The 27802-nt window shown below is 36.0% G+C and overlaps 1 protein-coding gene across 2 annotated transcripts in view; it reads right to left on the reverse strand.

Annotated features, from left to right (window-relative positions):
• LOC106873281 (diamine acetyltransferase 1-like) overlaps positions 1–27802 on the reverse strand; it is a 189213-nt gene that overhangs the window by 84078 nt on the left and 77333 nt on the right. For both annotated transcript variants that reach the window (XR_008264893.2, XM_052970666.2), the window contains exon 2: positions 4965–5016. Coding sequence is in view for 1 of the 2 variants with exons in the window: in XM_052970666.2 (XP_052826626.1) it covers positions 4965–5016 (52 nt within the window). In the remaining variant the exon portion in view is untranslated. The remainder of the gene's footprint in view (positions 1–4964; positions 5017–27802) is intronic.

Consider the following 27802-nt stretch of genomic DNA (forward strand, 5'->3'; position numbering starts at 1 on the left):
AGTGTTTGTAACTGCATTGTTTTGTTTAATTGGTAGTTGTCATAAATTTATTTGTCATAAATAAAGTGTTTACAAAATTGGGTGAGACATATTTGTGGATGTGAAATTGCATGGCCTAGTCACTAGGCAGTTGCACTCATGGTCACTAGATCATGAGTTCAGTTCCCAGACAGGGCAGCATGTTGTGTTCTTGACCAAAATACTTCATTTCACATTGCTCTAGTTCCCCCTTTTGATTGTGGGGGAATGTTGGCCTGCTCACCTAACTAGTAGGATGGTGTCATCCTAAGGTTAAAGTGATGCAAAGTGAATTGTGACCAGCAATGTGTAATAAGATCTGATAGTCTGGTCAGTCATATGATCATGTGATATTCAAAGATATCACCACAGTGATTTGTATGCCTTCCATCCACTACTGAGTTTTAGTTTCCATCCACTACTGAATTTTAAATCACAAAAATATAATATAAATGGCACCACATATAAATATATACACAATTAAAAACAAAGTTTGAAAAAATCTACTTTTCCATTGGAAAACATGAAATCTACACATCAACAATGAATGACAACTACATCTATGGCATCTGTGCTATCTGAAGTACTTGCTCTCCCAGTGAGGTATTTGTCAAATTTACAAGTAGGACTTTTGGGCAACAGACAAGCATTATTTTGCCTGCTGAAATGTCAGGGCTGACTGTCAGATGTGGTCAGTAATTGTGAGGGGTCATGTTGAACCCATTGGTCAGATCCAGCTTGACTCACCCCCAGGTAAATGTCGCCACCAAGTACAAATTAAGTTGTACTTTTCCATCCTGGGCAATTTTAAATAATCCAAAGCTATTCTTTGGTAAAAACAACTTGCAAAATTTTTTTCATCAAGTAATACTGGAAGAAAATATCCTTCTGGATGCAACTCTGTGAAAGATGACTATTTATGGCAAACAAGAACAAAAAGAATATTTCTAATTTAAATAATAATAATAATAATAATAATAATAATAATAATAATAGTAATAATCTTTTCTACCAAAGGCACAAGGCCTGTAATTTTTGGGGAGGGGTAAGTTGATTACATCAACCCCAGTGCTCAGCTGGTACTTATTTTATCCAATCTGAATGGATGAAATGCGAAATCAACCTTGGTAGAACTGGAATTCAAAATATAAAAACAGAAGAAACACCTTGAAGCATTTTGTTCAGGGTGCTAACAATTCTGCCAGCTCACCACCTTAATAATAATAATAATAATAATAATAATAATAATAATAATAATAATAATAATAATAATAATAATAATAATAATAATAATAATAATAATAATAATAATAATAATAATAATAATAATAATAATAATAATAACAACAAGAGCACTCAGAGAGTGCAAACCTCCTCCAAGGCAACACCAACGTCCTCTCAATGATTAGCCAGAGATGATTTTTAAAAGCAGAATATCTGAAATAAACTCGACTGCTCTCACAAACAAGAATACTAAAAATGAACCCAACCACTCTCAAAAATTAAGTAAAAAAAAAAAAAAACAGAAAAATAATCCAGAATCCTTGTCCGGTACCAGATCAATCCCAAAATCTAATCAGTTCATGCCAGTCACGAGGCCAAACATCCCTGAAAGTTTCATCCGAATCCATCCAGTAGTTCTTGAGATATGTTGTCCACGGACAAACAAACATGACTGAAAACAATACCTCCGCCTTCGCTAAGGCAGAGGTAATAATATTTTATAAAGATCGACAAAACTCCTCCCAAAGATAAATGGACGATAAGAAGAGCTCGATGCAAGTGTAATTGATTGTTTATTGGTTTGAACAATATTTCGACAGCTCGTCTGTCCTTTTCAAGTTCAAAATGTAAAATGAAGAAACACAGAAATTCAAAAACATAAACAAGGAAATTTTGCATTCCTACAGTTCGACTAAATATTCTTTTTTTCTTTTCTTATTTCTTTTCCTTTTCTTTTTTCTTTTCTTCAGTTGCAAAACCGAAGACTAATGATGTCATTCTGTCATAGTGGGAATGCAGGATTTCCTCAAGTATATTTTTGAATTTCTGTGTTCTTTCATTTTACATTTTGAATTTGAATAAAACAGATGAGCTGTCGAAATATCGTTCAAACAAATAAACAATTTATTACAGTTGCATCACACTCTTCTTCTTCTTCTTAATAATAATAATAATAATAATAATAATAATAATAATAATAATAATAATAATAATAATAATAATAATAATAAAAATAATAATAATAGAGTTTGGACTCTCAAAATGTGCTATGATGGTGATGAGATAAGGAAAGCTTGCCAGGACAGAAGGCATATGGCTGCCAAGTGGTGAAATGATGAAGGCAATTCAATCCCAATCCAGTTATAAATACCTGGAAATACTTGAGGCAGATGGATTCAAATATCGCAACATGAAGGAAAAGATGAAAAGGGAGTATGTGCAGCAAGTAAGAAAAATATTGGCTTCTAAGCCGAATGCAAGAAATATAATTTCATCAATAAATTCGTGCACAGTCACAGTAGTTCAGTATGGCGCTGGAATCCTGAAGTGGACAGAGGAGGAGCTAAAGGAGGTGGACAGAAAGTCAAGAAAGCTCCTAATGATGCTCCTAATGAAGCCCATCATCCACATGCAGACATTGATTGCGTATACATGAAGAGAGCAAATGGCGGAAGGGGACTGATAAGTGTAGACGACTACATGTATATCAAACTCAAGAGCTTAATGAGATTCCTAGGCTAAAGTAAGGAAACCTTGCTAGTGACAGTTAAGAACAAAGGAGTATTGAGAGCAGAAAAAAAGGGAAGAAGTACAAACAGGACATGAAGAAGAATTGCACAACAAGGGTCTACACATTCAATTCCATGGAGCCACAACAGAAGTTGCTGGAGAAAATAGGTGGGATTGGCTGATGAAAGGAACCCTAAAAAAAGAGACAGAGAGCACTAATACTGGCAGCACATGACCAAGCTTTGGCCACAAACTGGAGGGTCAACCTTAGGAATGAGCAAGTGTCCCCACTGTGCTGCATCTGCAATAGAGTGGATGAAATCATTGCCCATATCAGGAATGAATGCCCTAGACTTGCCTAAAACCAATACAAGTTGTGGTGACACAACCAGGTAGTGTAAGTGCTACATTGGAAACTGTGTGAAAAGTGGGGGATAGAGAGAGGCAAGATGTGGTATGAGCACAAACCACTGTGAGCAGTGGAGTTGAAGACTAGCAAAATCCTCTGAGATTTCCCACTCAAAACAGATTGGGTGCTAAAGCATAATGGATCAGTCCTAGTGGTGGTGGACAAGGAGCACCACATAACTATATAGTTGATGTTTCAAGCCCCTTTGACCCATGTGTAGTCAAGAAGGAAAAGGAAATTATAGATAGATACAACCCTCTTAAGTACAAAATACCCCAGCTATGGTAAATGAAGAAGGTGAAGACAGGGCCAATTATTGTTTGGTCCTTGGGAACAATATCAGAAGGCATCAAGAGGAATATAAAGGAAATTGGAATAGAGTGCCCAGTAGTACTACACAAAAGGTTTGCCTCCTTGGCATGGCCAAAATAATCAGGAAAGTATTAGATAGCTGAAAAGAACGAATAGTATGGTACCATAGGCTGCAGGTAGTAAGCCCGCTATGCATGCAAGACTCCAGGAGCTACAACAAAACCTGTGGTAAAGAGAAAATAATAATAATAATAATAATAATAATGGTTTCAAATTTTGGCATAGAGCCAGCAGTTTTTGAGTGGAGGAGTAAGTTGATTGCATCAATGTCTGGACTTGATTTTAATGACCCTAAAAGGGTAACGGGCAAAGCCAGCCTTGGAAGGATTTGAGTTCAGAACATAGAAGCAAAATGTCGTTATGCATTTTGTCTGGTCTGCTAATGATTCTGCCAGGACACAACCCTAATAATAATAATAATAATAGTTTCAAATTTTGGCACAAGGCCAGTAATTTCAATTAAATTGACTTTGGTGCTCAACTAGTACTTATTTTATTGCTCTTGAAAGGATGAAAGGCAAACTCAACTCCAGCAACATTTGGACCCAGAATATAAAGATGTCGGACAAAATACTTAGGTAATACAGTTCTATATTTAAGAGATGAGGAATTATGTACATTATTTACATTCGATGGATATTTGTCCTCATCTTGTTTGTTGTTAACACAACGTTTCAGCTGATATACACTCCAGCCTTCTTCAGGTGTCTTGGGGAAATTTCGGACCAGGGTTCTAAATACTAAGGTATTTTTCAGTATTATTATTATTATTATTATTATTATTATTATTATCATTGTTGTTGTTGTTATTGTTATTGTTCAGGTCATTGCTTGGAATCAAACTCAGAATCTTGGGGTTAGTAGCCCGCGCTCTTAACCACTACGCTATATGCCCAATCGATTCTGAGTTCGATTCCAAGCAGTGACCTGAACAATAACAATAACAATAATAATAATAATAATAATAATAATAATAACATCGAAAAATACCTTAGGAATGAGAACCCAGGTTCAAAATTTCCCCAAGATACCTGATGAAAGCTGGAAGGTATATCAGCCAAAACATTGTGTTAACAACAAACAAGATGAGGACAAATATCTATCGAATGTAAATAATGTAAAATACTTAGGTATTTTGTCCAGCATGTTAAAGATTCTACCAGCTTGCTACCCTCATCCTAATAGTGATAATAATAATGATTTCAAATTTTGGTACAATGCCTGCAATTTTGGGGGAGGAGGATAAGTGCTTGACTGGTATTTACTTTATCAACCCCGAAAGGATGAAAGGCAAAGTCAGTTTTGAACTCAGAATGCAAAGACAGATGAATTGCCACGAAGCATTTTGCCCTGCATGCTAATGGTTCTGCCAGCCTGCCACCCTCACCCACATAATAATTAAAGAACAATAATAACATCTGTCTTGACTTACTTTCAATAGGAGGCGGGGCGCACTTCTCTGAATCTTCATTATCAGCTATTTCCTGAAAATTGATTAAAGCAAAATGTTAAGGGTTTCTGTGGTGGCATCATTTTCTCTACACTACTTGAAACACACACACACACACACACACGCACACATGCACACACACACACACATACATACATACACAATGAAAACCAGTACAAAATAAAGCTCATGATTTCTGGCCTATTGAAATGACTATATTTATGTTACGTAGATGCCTTTCTATTAGTACCTTTGAGAGACTGAGACTGATAAGGCAAAAGAAAGAAGGTTATTATGATGTATGTATGTATGTACGTATGTATGTACACATATATTTACATTTACAGACAAATAGATAGATACTTAGAGTGAAAGAGAGAGAGGAGAGAGATAAATGGTACGTAGGTACATAAATATGTACATAGACAGATATTACTCTTTTACTTGTTTCATTCATTTGACTGCTGCCATACTGGAGCACTACCTTTAGTCAAGCAAACCGACCCCGGGACTTATACTTTGTAAGCCTAGTACTTATTCTATCGGTCTCTTTTGCCGAACCGCTAAGTGACGGGGACATAAACACACCTGCATCAGTTGTTAAGCAATGCTAGGGGACAAACACAGACACACAAACACACACACACACACACACACATATATATATATATATACATATATACGACGGGCTTCTTTCAGTTTCTGTCTATCAAATCTACTCACAAGGCTTTGGTTGGCCCGAGGCTATAGTAGAAGACACTTGCCCAAGGTGCCACACAGTGGGACTGAACCCAGAACCATGTGGTTGGTAAGCAAGAAGCTACTTACCACACAGCCACTCCTGCACCTATATATAAGAATGTAGATAGATAGACAAATGAATGGATAAAATGATAAATAAGTGGATAGACAGATATATAAGCAGACAGACAGACTTATCTATAATAATAAATGCCAAAAGGAATTTCTGTGTGTCAGTTTGTCACACTTTGACCCCCCCCCCTCTCACTATTCAATGACACATTAAAATCAATGACCCATTAAAATCAATGACACTTCTACTCACTCTTCTTGTTGGGGTGAGAGTAATAGTAGGCATAGAGACGGTGAAGGCAGTAGTAGATTGACAATTGAGATGGTAATAGGGTGATAATAATAGTATGAGCTGGTGGTGGTGGTGGTGGTGGTGGTGGTGGTAGCTGAGGTGGTCAAGCATGATGGTGATAATAAGGAATATGAAAGTCAAAGGTGTTGATGGTGGGCATCAGTAGTCTGAATGGTGTGTGTATGGTAGTTGTGGTAGCGATGGTGGTAGCACTGGGGATGGTGATGGTTGAAAACAAACAACAGAAAGGGGATTTATTTCCCTGCTATTGATATAAACTAGTGCATTTTGCACCAAAAGAGGTTAGACAGAAAAAAAAAAAAATTGTGCTGACCTCCCGAATGGGAAAACAAAAAAATGTCACTTGTCATGAAGCTTTGCAATATATCCTTATTTTGACGAAAATTGCTCATTGCTTGAAAAATATTGGTCAGCTTGCTTACCAACCACATAGTTCTGGGTTCAGTCCCATTGCATGGCACCTTGGGCAAGTGTCTTTTACTATAGCCTCGGGCCGATCAAAGCCTTGTGAGTGGATTTGGTAGACGGAAACTGAAAGAAGCCCATCGTATATATGTATATATATATATATATATATATATATATATATGTATGTATGTGTGTGTATATGTTTGTCCTCCCGACATCGCTTGACAACCGATGCTGGTGTGTTTACGTCCCCGTAACTTAGCGGTTCAGCAAAAGAGACCGATAGAATGAGTACTAGGCTTCCAAAGAAGAAGTCCTGGGGTTGATTTGCTCAACTAAAGGCGGAGCTCCAGCATGGCCGCAGTCAAAAGACTGAAACAAGTAAAAGAGTAAAAGAGTATGTACTCAATGCATGATGTGTCACTATTGGGCTCAAGGCCCAATGAAGAGCCCTCGACTGGAGTTAGCTTAAAAGCCGCCCTATTGGGTGGCTTTTAAGCTAGTAGATAGTCAGGAAGATAGATATGCTTAGCTACATAGACAGACAGTCAAACTGACAAACCAAGTGTTAAATAGATAGATAGATAGATAGATAGATAGATAGATAGATAGATAGATAGCTAGATAGATAGATAGATAGAGAGGTAGATAGATAGATAGATAGAGAGGTAGATAGATAGATAGATAGATAGATAGATAGATAGATAGATAGATAGATGAGTAGGTAGGAAGGCAGGCATGCCAGCAGATATGTTGATTGGTCAACAGAAGCATTGATATAAGCATATGCAAATAGATTATGAAGATATTATCAACATACTGAGTTCTTCTTATTATAATGGTATTAAAATTTGAGGAGGATCTTATTTCCATTGCATACACTTTTCAGGAACAACACTGACTTTCCAGACAATGATGGTCTGGAACCGCTTGTAATTTGCATTGATTTGTGCATAGGAACTTCAAATTCCTGTGGCTGCCAGACTAGTTTACTGGTACTTTACAGTATTAATAAATTTGTATCATTTATACTAATGTACAGGTACCTACATGTCATTTAATTTGTAGGTAAATTTAATATTTGTTTAATTTAGAGTATGCTGACCAAGATGACCATCTGTAATTTGGAAAGGCTTTGGAATCAAAAGTTCCAGAAAATCAATGATATACTTTTATATGTTATAGAGTTCTGAACATACACAATGAGAGGTAATATCTATTCTCACTTAAATATGGATGTTCTGTTTGAACAAACTTAACTGCAGTTGATACCATGAGAGAAACTCTCATATAGGCTTTTGGTGCAAAATGCATGCTTATTTATATCGGTAGGAAGGGGAGATAAATCCCCGCCATCCCCAGCACTAAGACTACCAGCTCACGTGATTTTGACCTTCCTTGGTCTCATCAATGATGGACACTCAACCATGGATGGAATGAAGGAAGGTTGAAATCTGATGGTCTGAAGGTGATCTGAAGGTGATCTGATGGTCTTGGCACTAGAGGTGGTGGGGATTTATCTCCCCACAAATGATTTAACCAAGAGTGCATTTTGCACCAAAAGCCTATATAACAGTCTCTCTCATGGTGTCTACCACAGTATAGTCTGTTCCAACAGGACATCCATGTTTAAGTGGGAATAAATATTACCTCTTGGTATTAATACTGTCTCTGTTGCTAATATATATATTTTTAACAAGCTCACTGGCTAATCACGACACCAGTGACTGTTCTGGGACTGATTTTCTATATATTGCTGGCTGGGAAATAAATCTTTGCTACCTCTGGCTGTCGAGTGTCCATTGTTGATGAGACTAAGGAAGGTTAAAATCATGTGATCTAGTGATCTTGATGCTGGAGTGGGGATTTATCTCCCCACTAGTGATATGAATAGCTGTGCATTTTGAACCAAAACTCTTTGAGAGTTTCACTCATAGTGTCTACCACAGTAAAGTTCGTTCCAACAGAACATCCATGTTTAAGTGGGAATAAATATTACCACTCAATATTAATACTGCCTCTGTCGTTAATATATATTTTTTAATGAGCTCACTGGCTAATTGCAGCACCAATGTCTGTATGACATTGATTTTCTATATATCACTAGCATTGAGATGAGTCACTGCTATATCTAGCGGTCGAGCAGCCATCATTGATCAGAGCAAGGAAAGTCAAAAACACATGATCTGGTGGACTTGGAGCTGGAGTTGGTAGGGACTTATTTCCCTGCTACTAATATAAACAAGTGTGCATTTTGCACCAAAAGCAAACATGAGAGTTTCTCTCTTGATATCTACTGCTGTATAGTTTGTTCTAACAGAACATCTGTGTTCATGTGAGAATAAATATTACTTCTTGATATTAATATTGCTTCTGTCAATAATACATATACTACTAAATTTTGGACATTAAACAGAAAGCCATACACCAACTCTATTTTAAGACATTATAGAACATTAGGAAAAATTTAACAGAATAAACACAATTATTACTCTGCAGAAAACCTCACTACTGCAGCATATTGCTTTAGAAATGATTCCAATAGCCAAATAGAAAGAAACCAAAAGTCAATATACAATTAATACAATGAGAAAATATAGCTACATTTTTGACAATGTGTGAGGAAATCCCAAATCTGGAAACAGCCAATGGAAAGCAAGGACTGTAATATAACATTCTGTTGTAGCTATCTTAAGTTTATTCTATTAATTCTATTGTATTAAACAGAAATCTATTGAACTGAATTAATTCCAAAGGTCAGCAATGCCCTTAAGGCAATGAAGATTTGCAATCACTAAATAACATTATACACAGTGGATAAATTTTATTCTTATTCCAAAGATATACAAAAGAATGGGGAAATGGGGAAGAAAAAAATTTTTAAATTGTAAACAAAGATGTCTCTAATTGCTCTTTCTTTTTCTCCATCTCTTTCACTGTCCTGTTCTTCACACACACACACACACACACACACACACACACACACACACACACACACATGCACGCACATACACACACACACACACACACACACACACACACATCATTGACCACAGGCAGCTTTTGACTTTTTGTATCCAAAGGATTTTTAACCCAGTATTTACATGTTTGTATTTATAACTTTGTCTGCTTCAAGTTTCACCATTCCCAGAAATATATATATATATATATATGTATATATATATATATATATATATATATATATATATATATATATATATATATATATATATACACGCACACAGGGTGTGGATGGTATTTGAGGACACATGCATTTTCAGTCATTATTTTATTTGACTAATTTTTATTGAACTTCTATTTCAGAAAATAACAATGGCAGGCCCTATGCTTGCTAATGAAATGAAAAGGCATGCTGTGATTGTAGTTTTGAAGGCTAAGCATAGTAATTTAGAAATTTTCTGAAAGTTGTTAGCAATGAAGAACATGTGATGCCACCTCACCTTTTCCCACATGGCCTCAGGGTGAATGCTGCTGCATATATTGAGGTTCTTGATAAAGTTGTTAAGCCTTGGATCAACAATGTATCCAATAGAAGGCTTTATGCCTTTCAACAAGATTCTGCACCATCACACAAGGCTCAAATGACACAAGAATGGATGGCCAACAATTTGCATGACCACGTCACTTCCAACATTTGGCCTCCTAATTCTCCAGATCTCAATCTACTGGACTACTATGTATAAAGCATCTTTGAGAAAAATGTCAATGAATACCCCCATAGTACCAAAGATTTTTTGAAAGCCGCCATAGTTTGAATCATGTCTGGTATGAACAAGGATCACACAATCTGAGCTTATAAACTATTTTGTTCATGTGTAGAAGCAATTATTGATGCTTATGGTGATCTTATTGAATGAAATTATTAAATTGATAATTTAGCTTTATATTTATGTTATTTTTATAAAAATAGTTTTTTTCTGTTATTATATAAGCGTTTTTTTAAAATCATAAATCTGTCATCAAATACCTGTATATATATATATATATATATATATATATATATATATATATATAATGACTAAAGAGTATAAAACCCACAGAATTGTCTTCCCTTACACACACTTCCTGTTTTGACACCACACATCCTGCTTAACACAAACTTTCAGCCCCTTTTTTTAAAACAAAACACAACTCTCAATTCCATGCATCCTAATCTTTCTAACAATTATCTGCATGGATTACTATTGAACTTTAAAAGCTCAAAGACAATATAATGTATTGGTATATTTATTTTTTTATATATTATTTTTTATACATTATTTTTTATTTTTTTGTAAAAAACATTTTCATTCTCCCTCTTCTTGAAAATTTGCCATGCAATGAAAGCCAGTTAGAAATCCTTTTTAATCCTCCTTATACACATCTATATTAAAATATGCTTTCAGTTTAGCATTCTACCTTATTATTATTTTTTATTTTCCTATTATTTCTCCATGTGCGGTTAACACAACCCCACCATTTACTGACTTATATATATATATAAACTTTTAAATCAGTTCAAACATGTTTGGGACATATTTGACCTGTGAAAAGGCAGCCTCCACTGTGGCTTACCAGGCCAGACTCCAAAAGTGGCAGGAATGCTGAGACTGGTGTATTGTTGTGCAAGGTGACTATCTCAAAGGAAATGATGTTAAAATTTAGGTAAATAAGTTACTTTTTATTAAACATGATTAGTCCAGGAATCTTTTGATACCACCTCGTATATTTGTGTGTGTGTGTGTATAGTATGTAGATAGGGTTATAATCCAAGCTGTGTCTTCTTGAAGTAGATCTAGTTATTCAAATACAACAAAATTATATGTAGATGTTATATTTGTGTAAGGTATGCATAAGAGTTGAAAAGTACTGGACAATGATTTTGCTGAGTAATTACATATCAAAAGAAGAAATTAAAAAAATATTCTTGTTTTAAACAATAGATGTCACAACACCATTACTTATCTTAGATGCTCTTCGGTAGACTGATAAATACATTTCTAGTTATTTAGCAATCATCAGTACCAGATACTACACAGAGTTGACAACCCTGAAATAACTTAGAAAGCTACAAGTTCCTTCATAACAATCAGTAAAACCTATTTTCTGACTACATGTGATCAGCCACCAGACTTGAATTGTATATTATGCACACTAAGCAGTGTTATGAAATGAACAAATTTTAAAACCATTTATCAGTCTACCAGAGGGTGCCCTGAGATGACTTATAGTGTTTTGATATTTGTTGCCTAAAGCAAGAATTTTCTCCATGAAAAGCTAAAGTGAAAAATGACGTTTTTTTCAGGTGAAATACACACAAACATATTTGAACTGACTTGTATGTATGTGTGTGTGTCACTGTGACCAAATAGTGTGCATGTGTATAGTGTATGTATGTGGGTGAAAGTTATCTTTGTCTATGTGTACTGCCTGTATGTGTATGTGTGTGTGTATGTGTATATATAGTCTGTGTTCAGATAGTATGTGCTTGTGTGGAAGTATACATTGTCTGTGGTCAGGTATTATGTGCTTGTGTAGGTGTGGGAGAGTGCATGATGGTGTGTGGTATGTGTACTGAGTTACACAGTGTGCGGCTGCTCATATAGAGGTATGTGTGGTGATGCTATTGAAGATTGTGTGTACGCGTGGATGATGGTGTGTTGTATGTGTGCTGAGAAGTGTGTGTAGAGTGGGACGGTGTTCTGGGTGTGTGTGTAATGGTGTGTGATGTGAATGGGGATCCGTGTGGGACTGGGGTAAAATGAAGAGAGGAGGTGAATTGAGCCCATGTGGTGCAAAGGAATGAAGAGAGAAGATTAATTCCTGTTCATGGCAATATATGTGACACATAAAAGGCACCCATTGCAATGGCATGTAGTAGGCACCCACTAGACTCTTGAAGTAGCTGGCTTTAGGAAAGGAATCCAATCATAAAAACCTAGCCAAATCAGACTAGAACTTGGTAATGCTCTCCAGCTTATCAGTTGCAGTCAAACTGTCTAACCCATGCCGGCATGGAACGCAAATGCTAAATGATAAGGATAATGATGACATATACACTTATGTGTATACACATACAAAACAAAACAAACTCACACACACACACAGATATTTTCTTTTATTTTTTTATTCTTTTACTTGTTTCAGTCATTTGACTGCAGCCATGCTGGAGCATCACCTATAGTTGAACAAATTGGCCCCAGAATTTATTCTTTGTAAACCTGGTACTTATTCTATCAGCCTCTTTTGCCAAACTGCTAATTTACAGGGACTAAACACACCAGGGGGGACAAACACAGGCACACAAATGCATACATACATACATATATATATATATATATATATATATATATATATATATATATATATATATATACATATATATATATATGTATGTATGTATGTATGTACAACGGGCTTCTTTCAGTTTCCATCTACCAAATCCACACACACACACATAAATATATATATTTACATATACATATACACTCACATACTTACACTTATACATACATATTCATTCTTACACTCATACATATACACATAAATACATACACACCCACATAAACACACACACACACACATACATACATACATACATAAATACATACATAAATACATACATACATACATTCGTACATACATTCATACATACATACATAATCATACACATAGAAAGATACAAACCTTTTATATATATATTTTAAAACAATTGCATAAAATTTTATGCATTATTGCATATGTTTGTACTTATACACATATATAAGGACAAATACTTACTCTGAAAAAAAAAATAGATAAATCAAAATTTCTGATATATGTCCATCATATCAAGACTAGCTGCACATATGGTTTTGATGTATGTGCCTGACGTACCCTTATCATACACTAAGTTATGATGGGTATACTGGGCTTTGTATATTTTATCCCAGTGTCACTTTGATGGCATGCACTGCTCTCTCACTCAATAATAATAATAATAATAATAATAATATTAATAATAATGATAATAATGATAATAATAATTGGCCTGATGCAGTGCCAGACACTGGCTTTCATAGCTTCTTATCTTAACTGATTGAAAATGTTATCATGTACATATTTTGTCTTGGTATAAAAGATGGGTTATAGCAAATATTCTGCTCAGTACCACTGATTTGCTTGTCAGTTGCTTGACCTTAACCAGTTGAGCATGTCTCTTGGTGGCTGATGATATGTGCATCTCTGATCCTGAGCAGAAGAAGTCGGGGAGCATCATAGCCATGTGTTGAGAGGAATTCTTTGGGGTTTGAATAATTTACCTCTGAAAACATAGGTGTTTTATTCAACATCCTTAAACAACCCTTATTCAGGGACCTTTATAGCAGTATAGGCTACTTGATTTGAAGAAAATTCTAACAGGGCTCTAACTGCAAGGTCATGCGCTGTTTATCTTGATATAAGGCCACGATGTCGTGCACATATGAATATGATGCATGCGCTTGGTGTACCCTTATCAGACGGGTAGTTATGATCGTTATAATGGGTTTTGTATATTTTATCCCAGTGTCACTTTGATGGCATGCACTGCTCTCTCACTCAATAATGATAATGATAATAATAATGATTTCAAATTCCAGCACAAAGCCAGCAATTTTGGGGTAGGGAATAAGTCAATTACATCGACTCCAGCGTTCAACTGGTACTTATTTTATCGACACCAAAAGGATGAAAGGCTAGGTTGACCTTGGTGGAATTTGAACTCAGAATGTAAAGACAGACAAAATGTCACCAAACATTTTTCCTAGCATGCTAATGATTCTGCCAGCTTGCCATTTTGATAATAATAATAATAATAATAATAAATCCTTTCTACTATAGGCACAAGGCCTGAAATTTTTTGGTGGGGAGGGGACTAGTCAATTACATAGACCCCAATGTTTTACTGGAACTTGATTTATCAACCCCGAAAGGATGAAAGGCAAAGTCAGCCTCAGCATAATTGGGACTCAGAACCTAAAAGACATGAAATACTGCTAAGCATTTTGCTCGGCATGCTAACAATTTTGCCAGCAATATTAATAACGATAATAATAATAATAACAATAATATTAATAATAATAATAATAATAATAATAATAATAATATAAGAACTTTACAATAAAATTTATATAAGTCCTTGGTTTGTTTTTTTCTACTGAAGGCAGTGCTCCAGCATGGCTGCAGTCAAATGACTGAAGCAAGTAAAACAAAGAGATATACATATATACACATACATATACACACAGATATTCACACATATGCTTATTTGTGTGTGTATGTGTCTGTGTGTGTGTGTGTGTGTGTGTGTGTGTGTGTGTGTGTGTGTGTGTGTGTGTGTATATATATATATATATATATATATATATATATATATATATATATATATATATATATACATATATACATACTATAATGTTATTGTTGACTTTTAATCTTATAAAAAAGAAATGAATCTTTATGTCTGTCAATCACATCTGTTAGAAGGAGGGAAAGAAGGGGAGGAAAAGTTGTTGTTGAAAGAGAAATACAGTGAGAGAGAGAGAGAGAGAGAAAGTGTGTGAAAAAGAGAGAGAGAGGGAGAGAGAGAGAGAAGAGAGACAGAGAGAAGAGACAGACAGACAGACAGACAGACAGATAGATAGATAGATAGATAGATAGATAGATAGATAGATAGATAGATAGTGTTGTCACCACAGTAACTAACAAATTTTAATAAAAAAAATTCAGGAATTGCAAGTCTGTCAACACAACATAGCTTAAAAAGAAAGTCTTTCATTATATAACAATATAGATATTGTTTTGGTTGTTTGTGTGTGTACGTGTGTGTGTGTATGCGTGTGTATTTCTGTGTGCACGTGTGTGTGTCTGCGCATATATTTCTATGTGTGTGCTTGTGTGTGTGTATTCGTGTGTGTGTGTGTGTGTGTGTGCGTGTGTGTGTGTGTGTGTGTGTGCGTGTGTGTGTGTGTGTCAAAGATAGAATTAAAATTTATTTCAAGAAAAAAGTCAGGTCATTGTTATAGTTGTTGAGAGAAATAGGGGGAGAGGGAGTGAGTGTGTGTATGTGCGCACATATGTGTATGTGTGTGTATGAAAGATAGGTAAACTGTTGTCATGATAGTAACTAATGAGACTTTCACTATATAACAGTCTACAATTACAGAAGGTGCGTGCATGATTAACCAATATTTTTATGGGCAGCATAGCAATAAATTAAGACCTAGTTTTACACAAAGTTTAGTTCCCTTTGTAATTGGTGCAAATAGGGTTGTGTGATTAAGAGGTTCATTTCACAACCAGCTGGTTTCATGTCTTGTGAGTAAATTTGGTTGGTAGAAACTATGTGGAAGTCTGCTGTTTATATATTTGTACGTGCGTGTGTGTTGTGTATATGGAGCATGATGCAGTTTTGTGACTTGTTAGATCTTGTCAAAACATCCATCCCTACCAGCATGGAAAACAGAAATTAAATGATAATCATGATGATGGAGATGATGACGACAACGACGACGATGATGATGATGATGGTGATGTGTGTATGACTGTGCACGTGTGCATGTTTTTCTCTATATGTCTTTACACTGTTTGACAGTTGGTGTTGGTTTGTTCACATTCCAGCAACTCAGTGGTTCAGCAATGAAACTAATAGAGTAAAGACCAAATTTTGCTTTAGATATATGTATTGGTATGTATTGCAAGAAACAGTTAGGTTTCTTTCTCTAACATTTTACATAGTTCAACCTCCAAAGGGTCTCTGGACTAACATTAGCCAACAGGGTGTGTAGCTTGAAGATTAGGGAGTCTGTATATATCGAGCTGCTACTTCTCTGAAATGAGAGGTTGCAGCTCTAGCATTATGGACGTGTAATTTAAATGCTACAGTAAAGAATTGCAATTCAGATTCTTTAAGCCAAGCCAGCTGGCAGAAGACCTAGAAGTAGACAGTGAATGAGATGATTAGATAATATTTATACTCTCAGTAAAGTGGCAAGCTGACAGAATCATTAGCATGCTGGGAAAAATGCTTAGCAGCATTTCAACCATATTTACATTCTGGGTTCGAACTCCACCAAGGTTGACTTTGCTTTTCATCAGTTCAGGGTTGATAAATTAAGTACAAGTTGAGTACCAGAGGCTGATGTAATCAACTTAACCTCTCCCCTGAAATTGCTGGCCTTGTGCCAAAATTTGAAATCGATATCTGTAATCTCAGTTGAGCATGCTTGGGAATCCAGCTGGAAAATTTCATGATAGCTACTTCTGATAGGATCATACAGACCCCAACAACCCACCAAGGAATAGTGGACAGAGAAGATGGATGGATAGATAGATAGCCTTACATTTCACAGCAGATTTTCTTTTTCAACCATATTAAGAATCATATCATATTTGCCTGTAATTCACCTACAGCATCTGGTTTAGTAGAAATAAGCAGTCATCTTTTCATGTCCCCATAAAATAAAATTGAAACAATTTCCAAATTTAAAAACAAAAATTAATAAACAATGATAATAAACTTTTTAGCTGACATCAATAAGATCAATGCACCAGGTTTCCAAATGTTCTTAACAGATTAATTCTGTCATCTATAGACCTAATGTTTAAAAAAAAAAGCATTTAAAATCTTGACTCAATGTTTTATTGATGGTTATAGCATTGCAGATCAAACATTTAATATCAATAATAACAATAACAAAGCTATTGAAATGTTATTTCAGAAATATTTAATTTGAGGATGAATTAAATATTTTTTTTAAATATTTCAATATCATTTTAATATTTTTTTCTTTTTTCTTTTTTGTGCAATTATTGATTTTTGATGTTTGATCTGCATTGATATGGCCTTGTAAAATACATTGATTTTTGTGCATATTTCACAACATTTCAACATGAGCACTTTATAATGGTCCTGTCTGTCTGTGTGTATGTATGTATGTATGTATGTATGTATGTATGTATGCATGTATGTGTGTATGAATTTTCTTTGAGTTTTATTTAAGTTCTTAGGAGAGTTCAAGCCAGTCACCAACAAAATGACAAGACTTCTTGAACTAAGAGGGTTCCTGGTGTTTGTAAATATGTGGTTGAGTTGGTGTGTTGGTTGAAATATCAATACATACATCAAAGTGTGTGCAGCTATTCACATAAGAATGTCACAGGGAGCATTTTTGGAATGTCTTACAAATCTTCACTGTGCCACTAACACATTGCATTTATATGTGTATGAGTGGATTTGGTAGACAGAAAACTGAAAGAAGCCTGTCGTACATATATATGTATATATAAATATATGTATGTATGTATTTATGTATGTATGTATTTGTGTGTCTGTGTTTGTTCCCCCCACCATTGCTTGACAACCAATGTTGGTGTGTTTAGTCCCTGTAACTTAGCGGTTTGGCAAAAGTGGCTGATAGAATAAGTACCTATGCATAACTTTCTACAGGTATACTGAGTATTTTCCCCAAAGTCTCTGTTTCGGTAGGTCAGTCCAGCCACCCTTGGTACACTCATAGCACTGGGTCAGGAGCTTTTCGCCCAATCACATAATGTCATTACCTACACTGATGAGTATACACATGATGTTGTCATTTCTTTCTTTATTGTTCAATGTGTGTTATCAAAAATGACTATCATCTAACAATGTGGGGCAATCATCATTGTTGTCATATACATACATCATACATACATACATATATACATACATACATACATACATACATACATACATACATATGCATGTGAAAACATACATTAATGTGAAAACCCGGAAAATACTAACTAGCACACATTATTTCCATATAAGCAGTGACATAGACTGCCTCAACCTAAAATGCAAACAAAGTGGCAGAGGCTTAACATCAATCCAAAATGCCTTTGTGTGTCGTATCATAACCTTTCTGCAACATCTTTTAACCACTAATTGTTGAAGTGAATCCCTTGACCAAGTTTACATACATGAGGCTGATAACATCATAAAACTTGAAAGGCAGCTTCTTGAGCAGCATTCCTTGTCAGATAACCTTAAATACATGCCCAAAGAAGTTGCACGACTCTACCCCAACGTATCATCAGATGAAACAAATGAGCATATATGAGCAGAAGCCCATGCATGGATATGTTAGTAGAAAGCTCAGAGATGACAGTAACATTGATCACTAACTGCATACCCACTTTGGAGGGTATGCATTTGCAATAAAGGAACAGGAAATATCAACCGAATACTTGATGCACAAAAGGGACAGGGATGCAACAAAAGCAATAAAATGTGACAACTAGTTCAGACTTTGTGGAGTTAACACCAAAGATATTACCCATGTCATAAGCAGTTGTCTGAAGATGTCATCACTGGATTATCTACTGATGAGACATGATGTTGTAGCTAGGACACTGTGTAACAAGATCTGTCAAAAGGATAACCCCCAAGGACAAAGAAATAAGAACTCACAGTATGATGGAAGCTATAGCCACTCATAATAAAAAGGAGTACTGGTGGAGTGTTCCAGTGAAATCCTCAATAAAATGTAAACACAATAGACCTGATATAATGATTTGGGACAGAGAAGAGAAACTGTGTAGTTGTAGAAATCAGCTTCCCAGCAGATGTTAACATAAAGCTAAAGATCAGTGAAAAAGAGAGTACCTACACTGAACTATTGAGAAATCTGCAGTTACTCTATCCAGATTACAAGTTCAGGTTTATACCTATAATTATTGGAGCACTGGGATATGTAACACACTGCCTAAATGCTAATCTTGAGAAATATGGCTTCTCAAAAGCAGAAAGGAGCAAGCTGGTTCGAGGACTACAGATCCAATCCATCACTAGAACTGTAAAAATCTGTGAAACTTTTCAGAAGTTTATCATTTAAGTATATATGAGCATGTCAAGATATGCAACTATATGCATGAGAATACACACACTAAACAAAACATACAAATCTGCACATATACATACATACATACAAAAATACCTTGATGTTGATGTTGAAATTTCAGTGAAGGAGCCTTGGATCTAGGTTAGAAACCAGCTCTTTCTGTATTGGCAAGAAACCTTGAAATAAAACTGAATAATGACATACATACATACAAACATACATGCATACATACATACATACATACATACATACATACATACATACATACACACACATACATACATACATACACACACACACATACATACACACACACATACATACATACATACATACATACATACATACATACGTACATACATGCATGCATACATACATACATACATACATACATACATACATACATACATACATACATACAAAGTACCCTATTGTTGATGTTGAAATTCCAATGAAAGAGCCTTGAGTCAATGTTAGAAACCAGCTCTTTCTCTATTGGCAAGAAATCTTGAAATAAAACTGAATAATGACGTATATATAGTGTATTTTGCATATATAAATAAATGTATGGCTATTACTGTTAAGTTTAGAGCTTAGCAGAGATCATCATTGTCCAGTCTGCTCCCAGTATAGTGATTAAACAACTACTATACTTGGTACTATTACTAGTTATTATATACATAGCAAATGTGGGAGAAATTATAACAAACACAGTTTATATCATTATTAGTTCCTACATATGTTTCACTATTGTGGTTCGTTGGGAACTTTGCCTTGAATGTTATCTTCTTGAATCATACAGACTCATAAGGGTCAGTTTTCCAGTTTCCATGGTGCATATATACCCCATCTGGATGGGACACCAGTTCATCGCAGGATTACCCCTTTTTGCCAGCTGAGTAGACTGGAGCAACATAAAATGAAGTGTTTTGCTCAAGAATACAACACATTGCCCAGTCCAAGAATCAAAACCACAATCTTGCGATCATGAGTCCAACACCCTAACCACTAAGCCATGCACCTCAACACCACAATGGAAGGATCACCAGGGAATACTTTATTGCATTATGTTACAGAGAAATGTTTTAGTTCTCTGAAACTTGGAGGATCCGATGTAGAATTCCAAAATAACTACATTGGTGAAAAATAAGCAGAAACTAATAATAATGTATACTTTTGTTTATCTTAATTTCTCCTGTACAAACACACACACAGACAGAAAGATAGATAGATAGATAGAGGTGTGTGTGTGTGTGTGTGTGCGTGTGTGTGTCTGTGTGTGTGTGTGTGTGTGAGTGTGTGTGTGTGTGTGTGTATGTGTGTGTATGTGTGTGTGTGTGTATGTGTGAATATATGTCTGTCTAGTTTATGCACAACACAGCATAGATCAAAAGAACAAATAAACTGTCTACAATCGCTTTGATCAAATGCTTGTCCAATCAGGTCTAGACAGGGCAAAACAACAACAGCTACAACAACAGCAACAACAAAAGCTACATCAGACTTTCAAGATACATTGATATATTGGTGAAGTCCCTCATATTGGCATAAATTCTTAAATAAAATAAATAAAATAAAATAAAATAAAATAAATAAATAAGTTCTCCACTATCCAACAGTTCAACAACCTGTCAGTAGAAAAAATATATTTTCTTTACACTAAAAAATATAATCAACTGGCCAAAAAAAACCCCACAAAAAATTGAGAAGACATAATTTGTCAGTTATATATTTATATAAAGTCCATCAAATGAAGATGTTGCTGTATTTGAGATGTATTTGAGATGTGTGATACAATGTTGTCCAGATTAACTCTGTATTGCTTACTCACTACTAAACAGATATCTTCATTTTTTTATTTTTTATTCTTGTTTATATATATATATTCTTGTATTCTAATATTCATATATAGAGTTTCTTGTTCTCTTTCTCCTTATTTATTTATTTATTTATTCATTCCAATATCATTTGATGATATTGTTATATAATTCGTATTTGTCAGTTTCAATTCAGTTGAACTAAAAATGGTAAACACAATTATTTTTTTGTATATGTACACATACATACACACACATGTGCACATAGGCACACATATATATATATTAACATACATACATACACATACATACGTACATACATACACACATACATACAAGGTGGTATCAAAGAGTTCCTGGACTAGTTATGTTCAATAAAAGGTAAATTATTTTATTCTTTTATTCTTTTACCTGTTTCAGTCATTTTACTGTGGCCATGCTTGAGCACCGCCTTTCGTCGAGAAAATTGACCACAGGATTTATTCCTTTTAAGCCTAGTGCTTATTCTATCAGTTTTTTATTCCGAACTGCTAAGTTATGGGGACGTAAACACACCAGCATTGGTTGTCAAGTGATGTTGTGGGGGACAAACACATACACACACAGACATGTTTTAACATCATCTCCTTGGAAATAGTCATCTTGCACAGTGTTCCTTCTACTTTTGGAATTTGGCCTGAAAGTCATTTTCCATGAGTTAAGGACCTTCTGCAATTTGCTCTTGATCTCGACAATGGTGTTAAAATGGTGACGTTTGGGCTGCATTTTCATCTTGGGGAAGAAATAGAAGTCTACAGGTGCTAAATTTGGTGAACAGAACGGGTGCAGAAGCAATATCATGTTGTTTTTTATGAGAAACTCATGAGTAAGGAGAGCTTGGTGACAGGGTGCATTGTCATCATAAAGAATCCAATTCTTTGCATTCCACACAAATCTGATTGCTTTCATCGAAAGTTCTCTCTCAAACGCTTTAAAATATCACTGTAGAACTCTCGATTGATGGTCTGGCCCTGGGGAACAAATTCTCAATTCACAATACTGTGGATGTCAGCAAAAATGATGAGCAGCCTCTTAACTGAGCTGTGACTCTGTCATGCCTTTTGAAGCGTCTGTGCCACTCAAGGCATTGTATATGACCCATTGAACCATCGCTGTAAACTTGCCAAAGCATGCTCTCATTTTAACAGATATATTTACCAAAATTACATAAAAATAACTTGAAATACTAAAGAGTAAATTTATTCAATAAAATCACCATTGGCTTCAACCATGTCCTCCAGATGACTTCAAACTTTCCTGCAACTCTGATGGATGGTTTCCTTGTTTAAGTTGGTGAATGCTGCCATAATCCTTGCCTTCAGTTCATCTTTGGTGTTACAAGGAGTTTTGTTAGTCTCTCACTGAACTGTACCCCACACATAATAATCAAGGGTGTTGCAGTGTGGGGAGCTAGGTGGCCAGATGTTAGGGGTGATGTGGTCACAGAAATTGTCTGACAGCCATGACTGGGTTCTCCTCCTTGTGTGGAATGGAGCAGAATCCTGTTACCAGACAGAGGGCCTTCCAGCAGCCACCCTCTTGACTAAGGGCAGCACTACCTTCTCCAGGCACTTGATGTAGGCTTCTCTGTTGAGTAGAAGGCCGTGCAGGAAGATGAATGGAGGCACAACGTCACCATCACTAAAGATCATTACTCCGAACACCATGATGTTGACTGGATATTTGATTTTGATCTCTCTTGGTACATGTTTTGGGGACACGGCAAACACTCAGATTGACACCCAAACACTCTGAAATGTTCATATTGGAGCTTCCATCACAACATCTTGATTCTCTCTAGCACGTTGCTTAGCAATCCAAAAATATCTCATGCCGCTCATCTTCAATTTGAAGAACACACGAAAACTTCTTTCTTTCTGCTTCTGGGTTTAGATTTCATTCTAGCCATTTGAATTTTAATCTCCTGCCTCTCTTTCTTCCAATCAGTCCAAACCTATCTCTGAGCTCTGATGGATTTATTCAAACCACCACGACCACCACCACCAACAACAACACCATATGATCTTATGCCAACCACAGGACTGTGTTGTAGGCCTCCACAGGCTGGAATAAGGACATGTTCAGCTTTTTATTATATTATGAGTCTCTATTTCCTTCTCTTTTCCAACATAAGCATTGACATAACTTTTTAGAATCTAAACCTGGACAAGGACTCTTTTAGCTTCCATTGTCATTTGTTTCTGAGTCCTTCAAGCTCTTCTTCCAAAGTCATGTGAAGACCTATAACCTTTATGACCATTTACCAATCTTACTTCATGGTTAGAATAAAATCCAGCTCACATGTGTGTTTGCCTGATTAGTAAGTCATCAGGTGACTGGCTGATGTGTGTGTGTGTGTATGTGTGTGTGAGTGTGTATGAGTGGGGGTATGCTTATAAGCAGCCCCCTCCCACATCATTCTTAGGAGAAGTGACGGGTCATGTTCAAGCATATATACACACACACATATATATACACACACGCACACACACATATACAAAGAGAGAGAGAGATAGTTAGATTTACACATATTCATATATATATATATACATACATGTCAGTGTGTGCAAAGTTCTGTTTTCTTGTTTATATGTTTAATATGGCTTTTGACCACATTATAGTAAATTGATAATTGATTATCAATAGAGATATTTTAAATGTAATTACATGTATGCATATAATGTTGATTGACCTAAATTTATTGTCGGTTCCAGCTTATTTGGCTCAGCATCAAACATGAACTATATTATTCTACAGAGATTTTCATATTTGTGCAGAAATGAAAACATTGATAAATGGAATATAAAACAAAATTATGGATTTTAGTCCATCATTGAAAATATGAATTAATTATTTATTTAACAATTTCTTAAAGGTTACTCCAAAATAGCAATCCATTAATTGTTAGTCTTCACCACAACAAGTGTAACCTACTCATACCCAATATGTTGTGTGTGTATGTGAGTGTGGGTGTGTGTATGCGTGTGTTTGTGTCTGTGTGTGTGTGTGTATGTATATAGGCATAGGAGTGACTGTGGTAAGTAGCTTGCTTACAAACCACATGAGTCCAGGTTAAGTCACACTGTGTGGCACCTTGGGCAAGTGTCTTCTACTATAGCCTCGGGCCAACCAAAGCTTTGTGACTGGATTTAGTAGATGGAAACTGAAAGAAGCCTGTCATATATATTTATATATATATATATATATATATATATATATATATATATATATATATATGTGAGTGTGTAAGTGTGTGTGTGTTTGTGCATGTCTGCGTTTGTACCGCCAACATCGCTTGGCAACTGATGCTGATGTGTTTACGTCCCTGTAACTTAGCAGTTCGGCAAAAATGTCCAATAGAATAGCTACTAGGCTTACAAAGAATAAGTCCTGGGGTTGAGTTGCTCAACTAAAGGTGGTGCTCCATCATGGCCACAGTCAAATGACTGAAACAAATGAAAGAATAAAAGAATATGTATATATATATGTATATATATATGTATATATTTATATATGTGTGTGTGTGTATATATATATATATATATATATATATATATATATATATGCATACATACATCATCATCATCATTAACGTCGTTTAACATCCGCTTTCCATACTGGCATGGGTTGGATGGTTTGACTGAAGATTGGCAAGCCAGAAGGCTGCACCTGGCACCAATCTGATCTGGCAAAGTTTCTACTGCTGGATGCCCTTCCTAACGGTACTACTCCTAAAGTGTAGTGGGTGCTTTTATGTGCCACCAGCACGAGGGTCAGTCAGGTGGTACTGGCAACAACCACTCTCAAAAGGTGTTTTTTACGTGCCACCTGCACAGGAGCCAGTCCGGCAGCACTGGCAACAACCACACTCAAATGTTGTTTTTCACCTGCCACCGACACATGTGCCAGTAAGACAACATTTGCAACAATCACACTTGAATGGTGCTTTTTACATGCCACCGGCACGAGAACCAGTCAGCAGCCCTGGCAACGATGACACTTGGATGGTGCTTTTAATGTTCCACTGGCACAAGTGCCAATCAGGCGGTACTGTCATTGGCCACGTCAGCAATTTTGATTTCACTTGCCTCAACAGGTCTTTGCAAGCAAAGTTTATTGTCCAATAAATGAAGGGTACTCATAAGTGGGCTGGTTATACACCACTGGCATAGGCCACGGCTTATGGTCTCGTTTGGTTTGTCAGGTTTTCTCAAGCACAGCATATCTCCAAAGGTCTCGATCACTAATCATTGCCTTGGTGAGGCCCAATGTTCGAAGGTCATGCTTCACCACTTCATCCCAGGTTTTCCTGGGTCTACCTCTTCCACAGGTTCCCTCAACTGCTGCAGTGTGACACTTTTGCACACAGCTATCCTCATCCATTGACAACACATGACCATACCAGCACAGTCGTCTCTCTTGCACACCACATCTGATGCTTCTTAAGTCCAACTTTTCTCACAGGGCGTTTACACTCTGTCGTGTATGCACACTGATACATTCGCATGCATACATTGATATATATCATCATCATCATCATCATCATCGTTTAACGTCCGCCTTCCATGCTAGCATGGGTTGGACGATTTGACTGAGGACTGGTGAAACCGGATGGCAACACCAGGCTCCAATCTAATATATATATATATAATCATAAATATATAGGGATTGACAGTAACCTGCTTCTCCAACATACTGAGAATTCAGAAATAGCAGCCAAAGAACTACTGATTCCAAAACTACAAATTATTACTTAGCTACCCGGCAAAATTGTTAATTATTAATTTTATTACTAATTGACGATTCCCTGCCCTGCATATCTATCTATATATATATATATATATATATATATATATATATACATATATACAATGATGGCTGTCCACTCGTGACTGAGGAAGACCATTGCTGACCTTCAGGAACATTGTGTGCTCTAGGGCTAACTTATATTTTGCATTTGCAGCTCCGTTGGTGGCTAATGAGCCCTGCTCTTGACAAGCATACACGATTGCAAACATTGCAGACCTAGCTTTCCCCATGCACTACACCAGCAGTGTGCTTTCACGCAACTCGCTTAAGTTCTTCATACTGAATACATGCTCTCTCAAAAGTGTTGATCCCCTCCTTAACCTGCTTCCTCCATCTGTGGCGATGACAGGCATTTTTCTCCCAGTCAGTGCCCTGCATATCACAGGCCTTTAATGAGGACTTGACACAGTCCTTAAATCGCAGCTTTTGTTTTTTTTATTTTGATAAGCTTGGTACTTATTCTCTCAGTTACTTATTGTCAAACCAGTAAGTTATGGGGATGTAAATAAATGAACAGCAGTTGTGAAGCAGTGATAAGGGAGAAACACAGAGACAAAGACACACACATACACTTACATATATACATATATATACGATTGATTTCTTTCAGTTTCTGTCTACAAAATCCACTCACAAGGCTTTGGTTGGTGTGAGGGTATAGCAGAAGACACATGCCAAGTCACCACACAGTGGCACTGAACCCAAGAACCAAGTTTCTTACCACACAGCCACACCTGCACCTATGTATGTGTGTGTGTGTGTGTATATATGTGTGTGTGTGTGTGTGTGTGTGTGTGTGTGTGTGTGTATATATATATATATATGTGTGTGTGCATGAGTGTATATATGTATGCATGTATATATGTGTATATATATGTGTACATATTATATGTACATCTATATATATCATCATCATCATCATCATCGTTTAATGTCCACCTTCCATGCTAGCATGGGTTGGACGATTTGACTGAGGACTGGTGAAACCGGATGGCAACACCAGGCTCCAATCTAATCTGCACATATACATGTATACGTATACATCTATATCTATATATATACATCTATACATATACATGTATAGATGTATATATATATGTGTGGTGAGGAATCCTACATTGGGGAGTAGTAATGACTATGGTAGGGTAGCTGACTGCTTATTGTGATCATTCCTCTTTTGGCTTCCCGTAGCTTTGCTCTCTTTTACAAACCCAGCGAATATGCATATATTTCCTATTTCAAAGAAATTCAAACAATAGATATAACACCCAAGTCAAAAAGATTCTCAACAATTCAACTTCTCTGGTTGACATTAAGACACCCACCACCAATAGGGGCCTTAACTCCCACATTTTAGAGCTCCATGACATCCATTTTTCAGGAGCAAAATCCTTTTAACAGGTTCCAGAAGACTGGAATTTTGGAATCTGTGCATAAAGATCAGTAGTATGGAATACATATGTCATGATTAGAATTTTTTTACGGTGTGTAAAGAGGAAAAGAACCCTCATCTGCAATTTTGATGAAATTCGTATCATAGATATTCCAGTTCATTAGAGAAAATATAACAGAAAAGTCTAATTCTTCCATTGCAAGTAACATGGGCAACTCCGGGTATCTCTGCTAGTATTATATTTATATGTAAGTATGTATATATGTATGTATGCCTGTATGTATGTGAGATAATAGTTTCACTTTAATAGTTTCAGTATTAAAGTGAAA

Source organism: Octopus bimaculoides, chromosome 9, assembly GCF_046866305.1.
Source record: "Octopus bimaculoides isolate indiv1 chromosome 9, ASM4686630v1, whole genome shotgun sequence".
Taxonomy (NCBI): domain Eukaryota; kingdom Metazoa; phylum Mollusca; class Cephalopoda; order Octopoda; family Octopodidae; genus Octopus; species Octopus bimaculoides.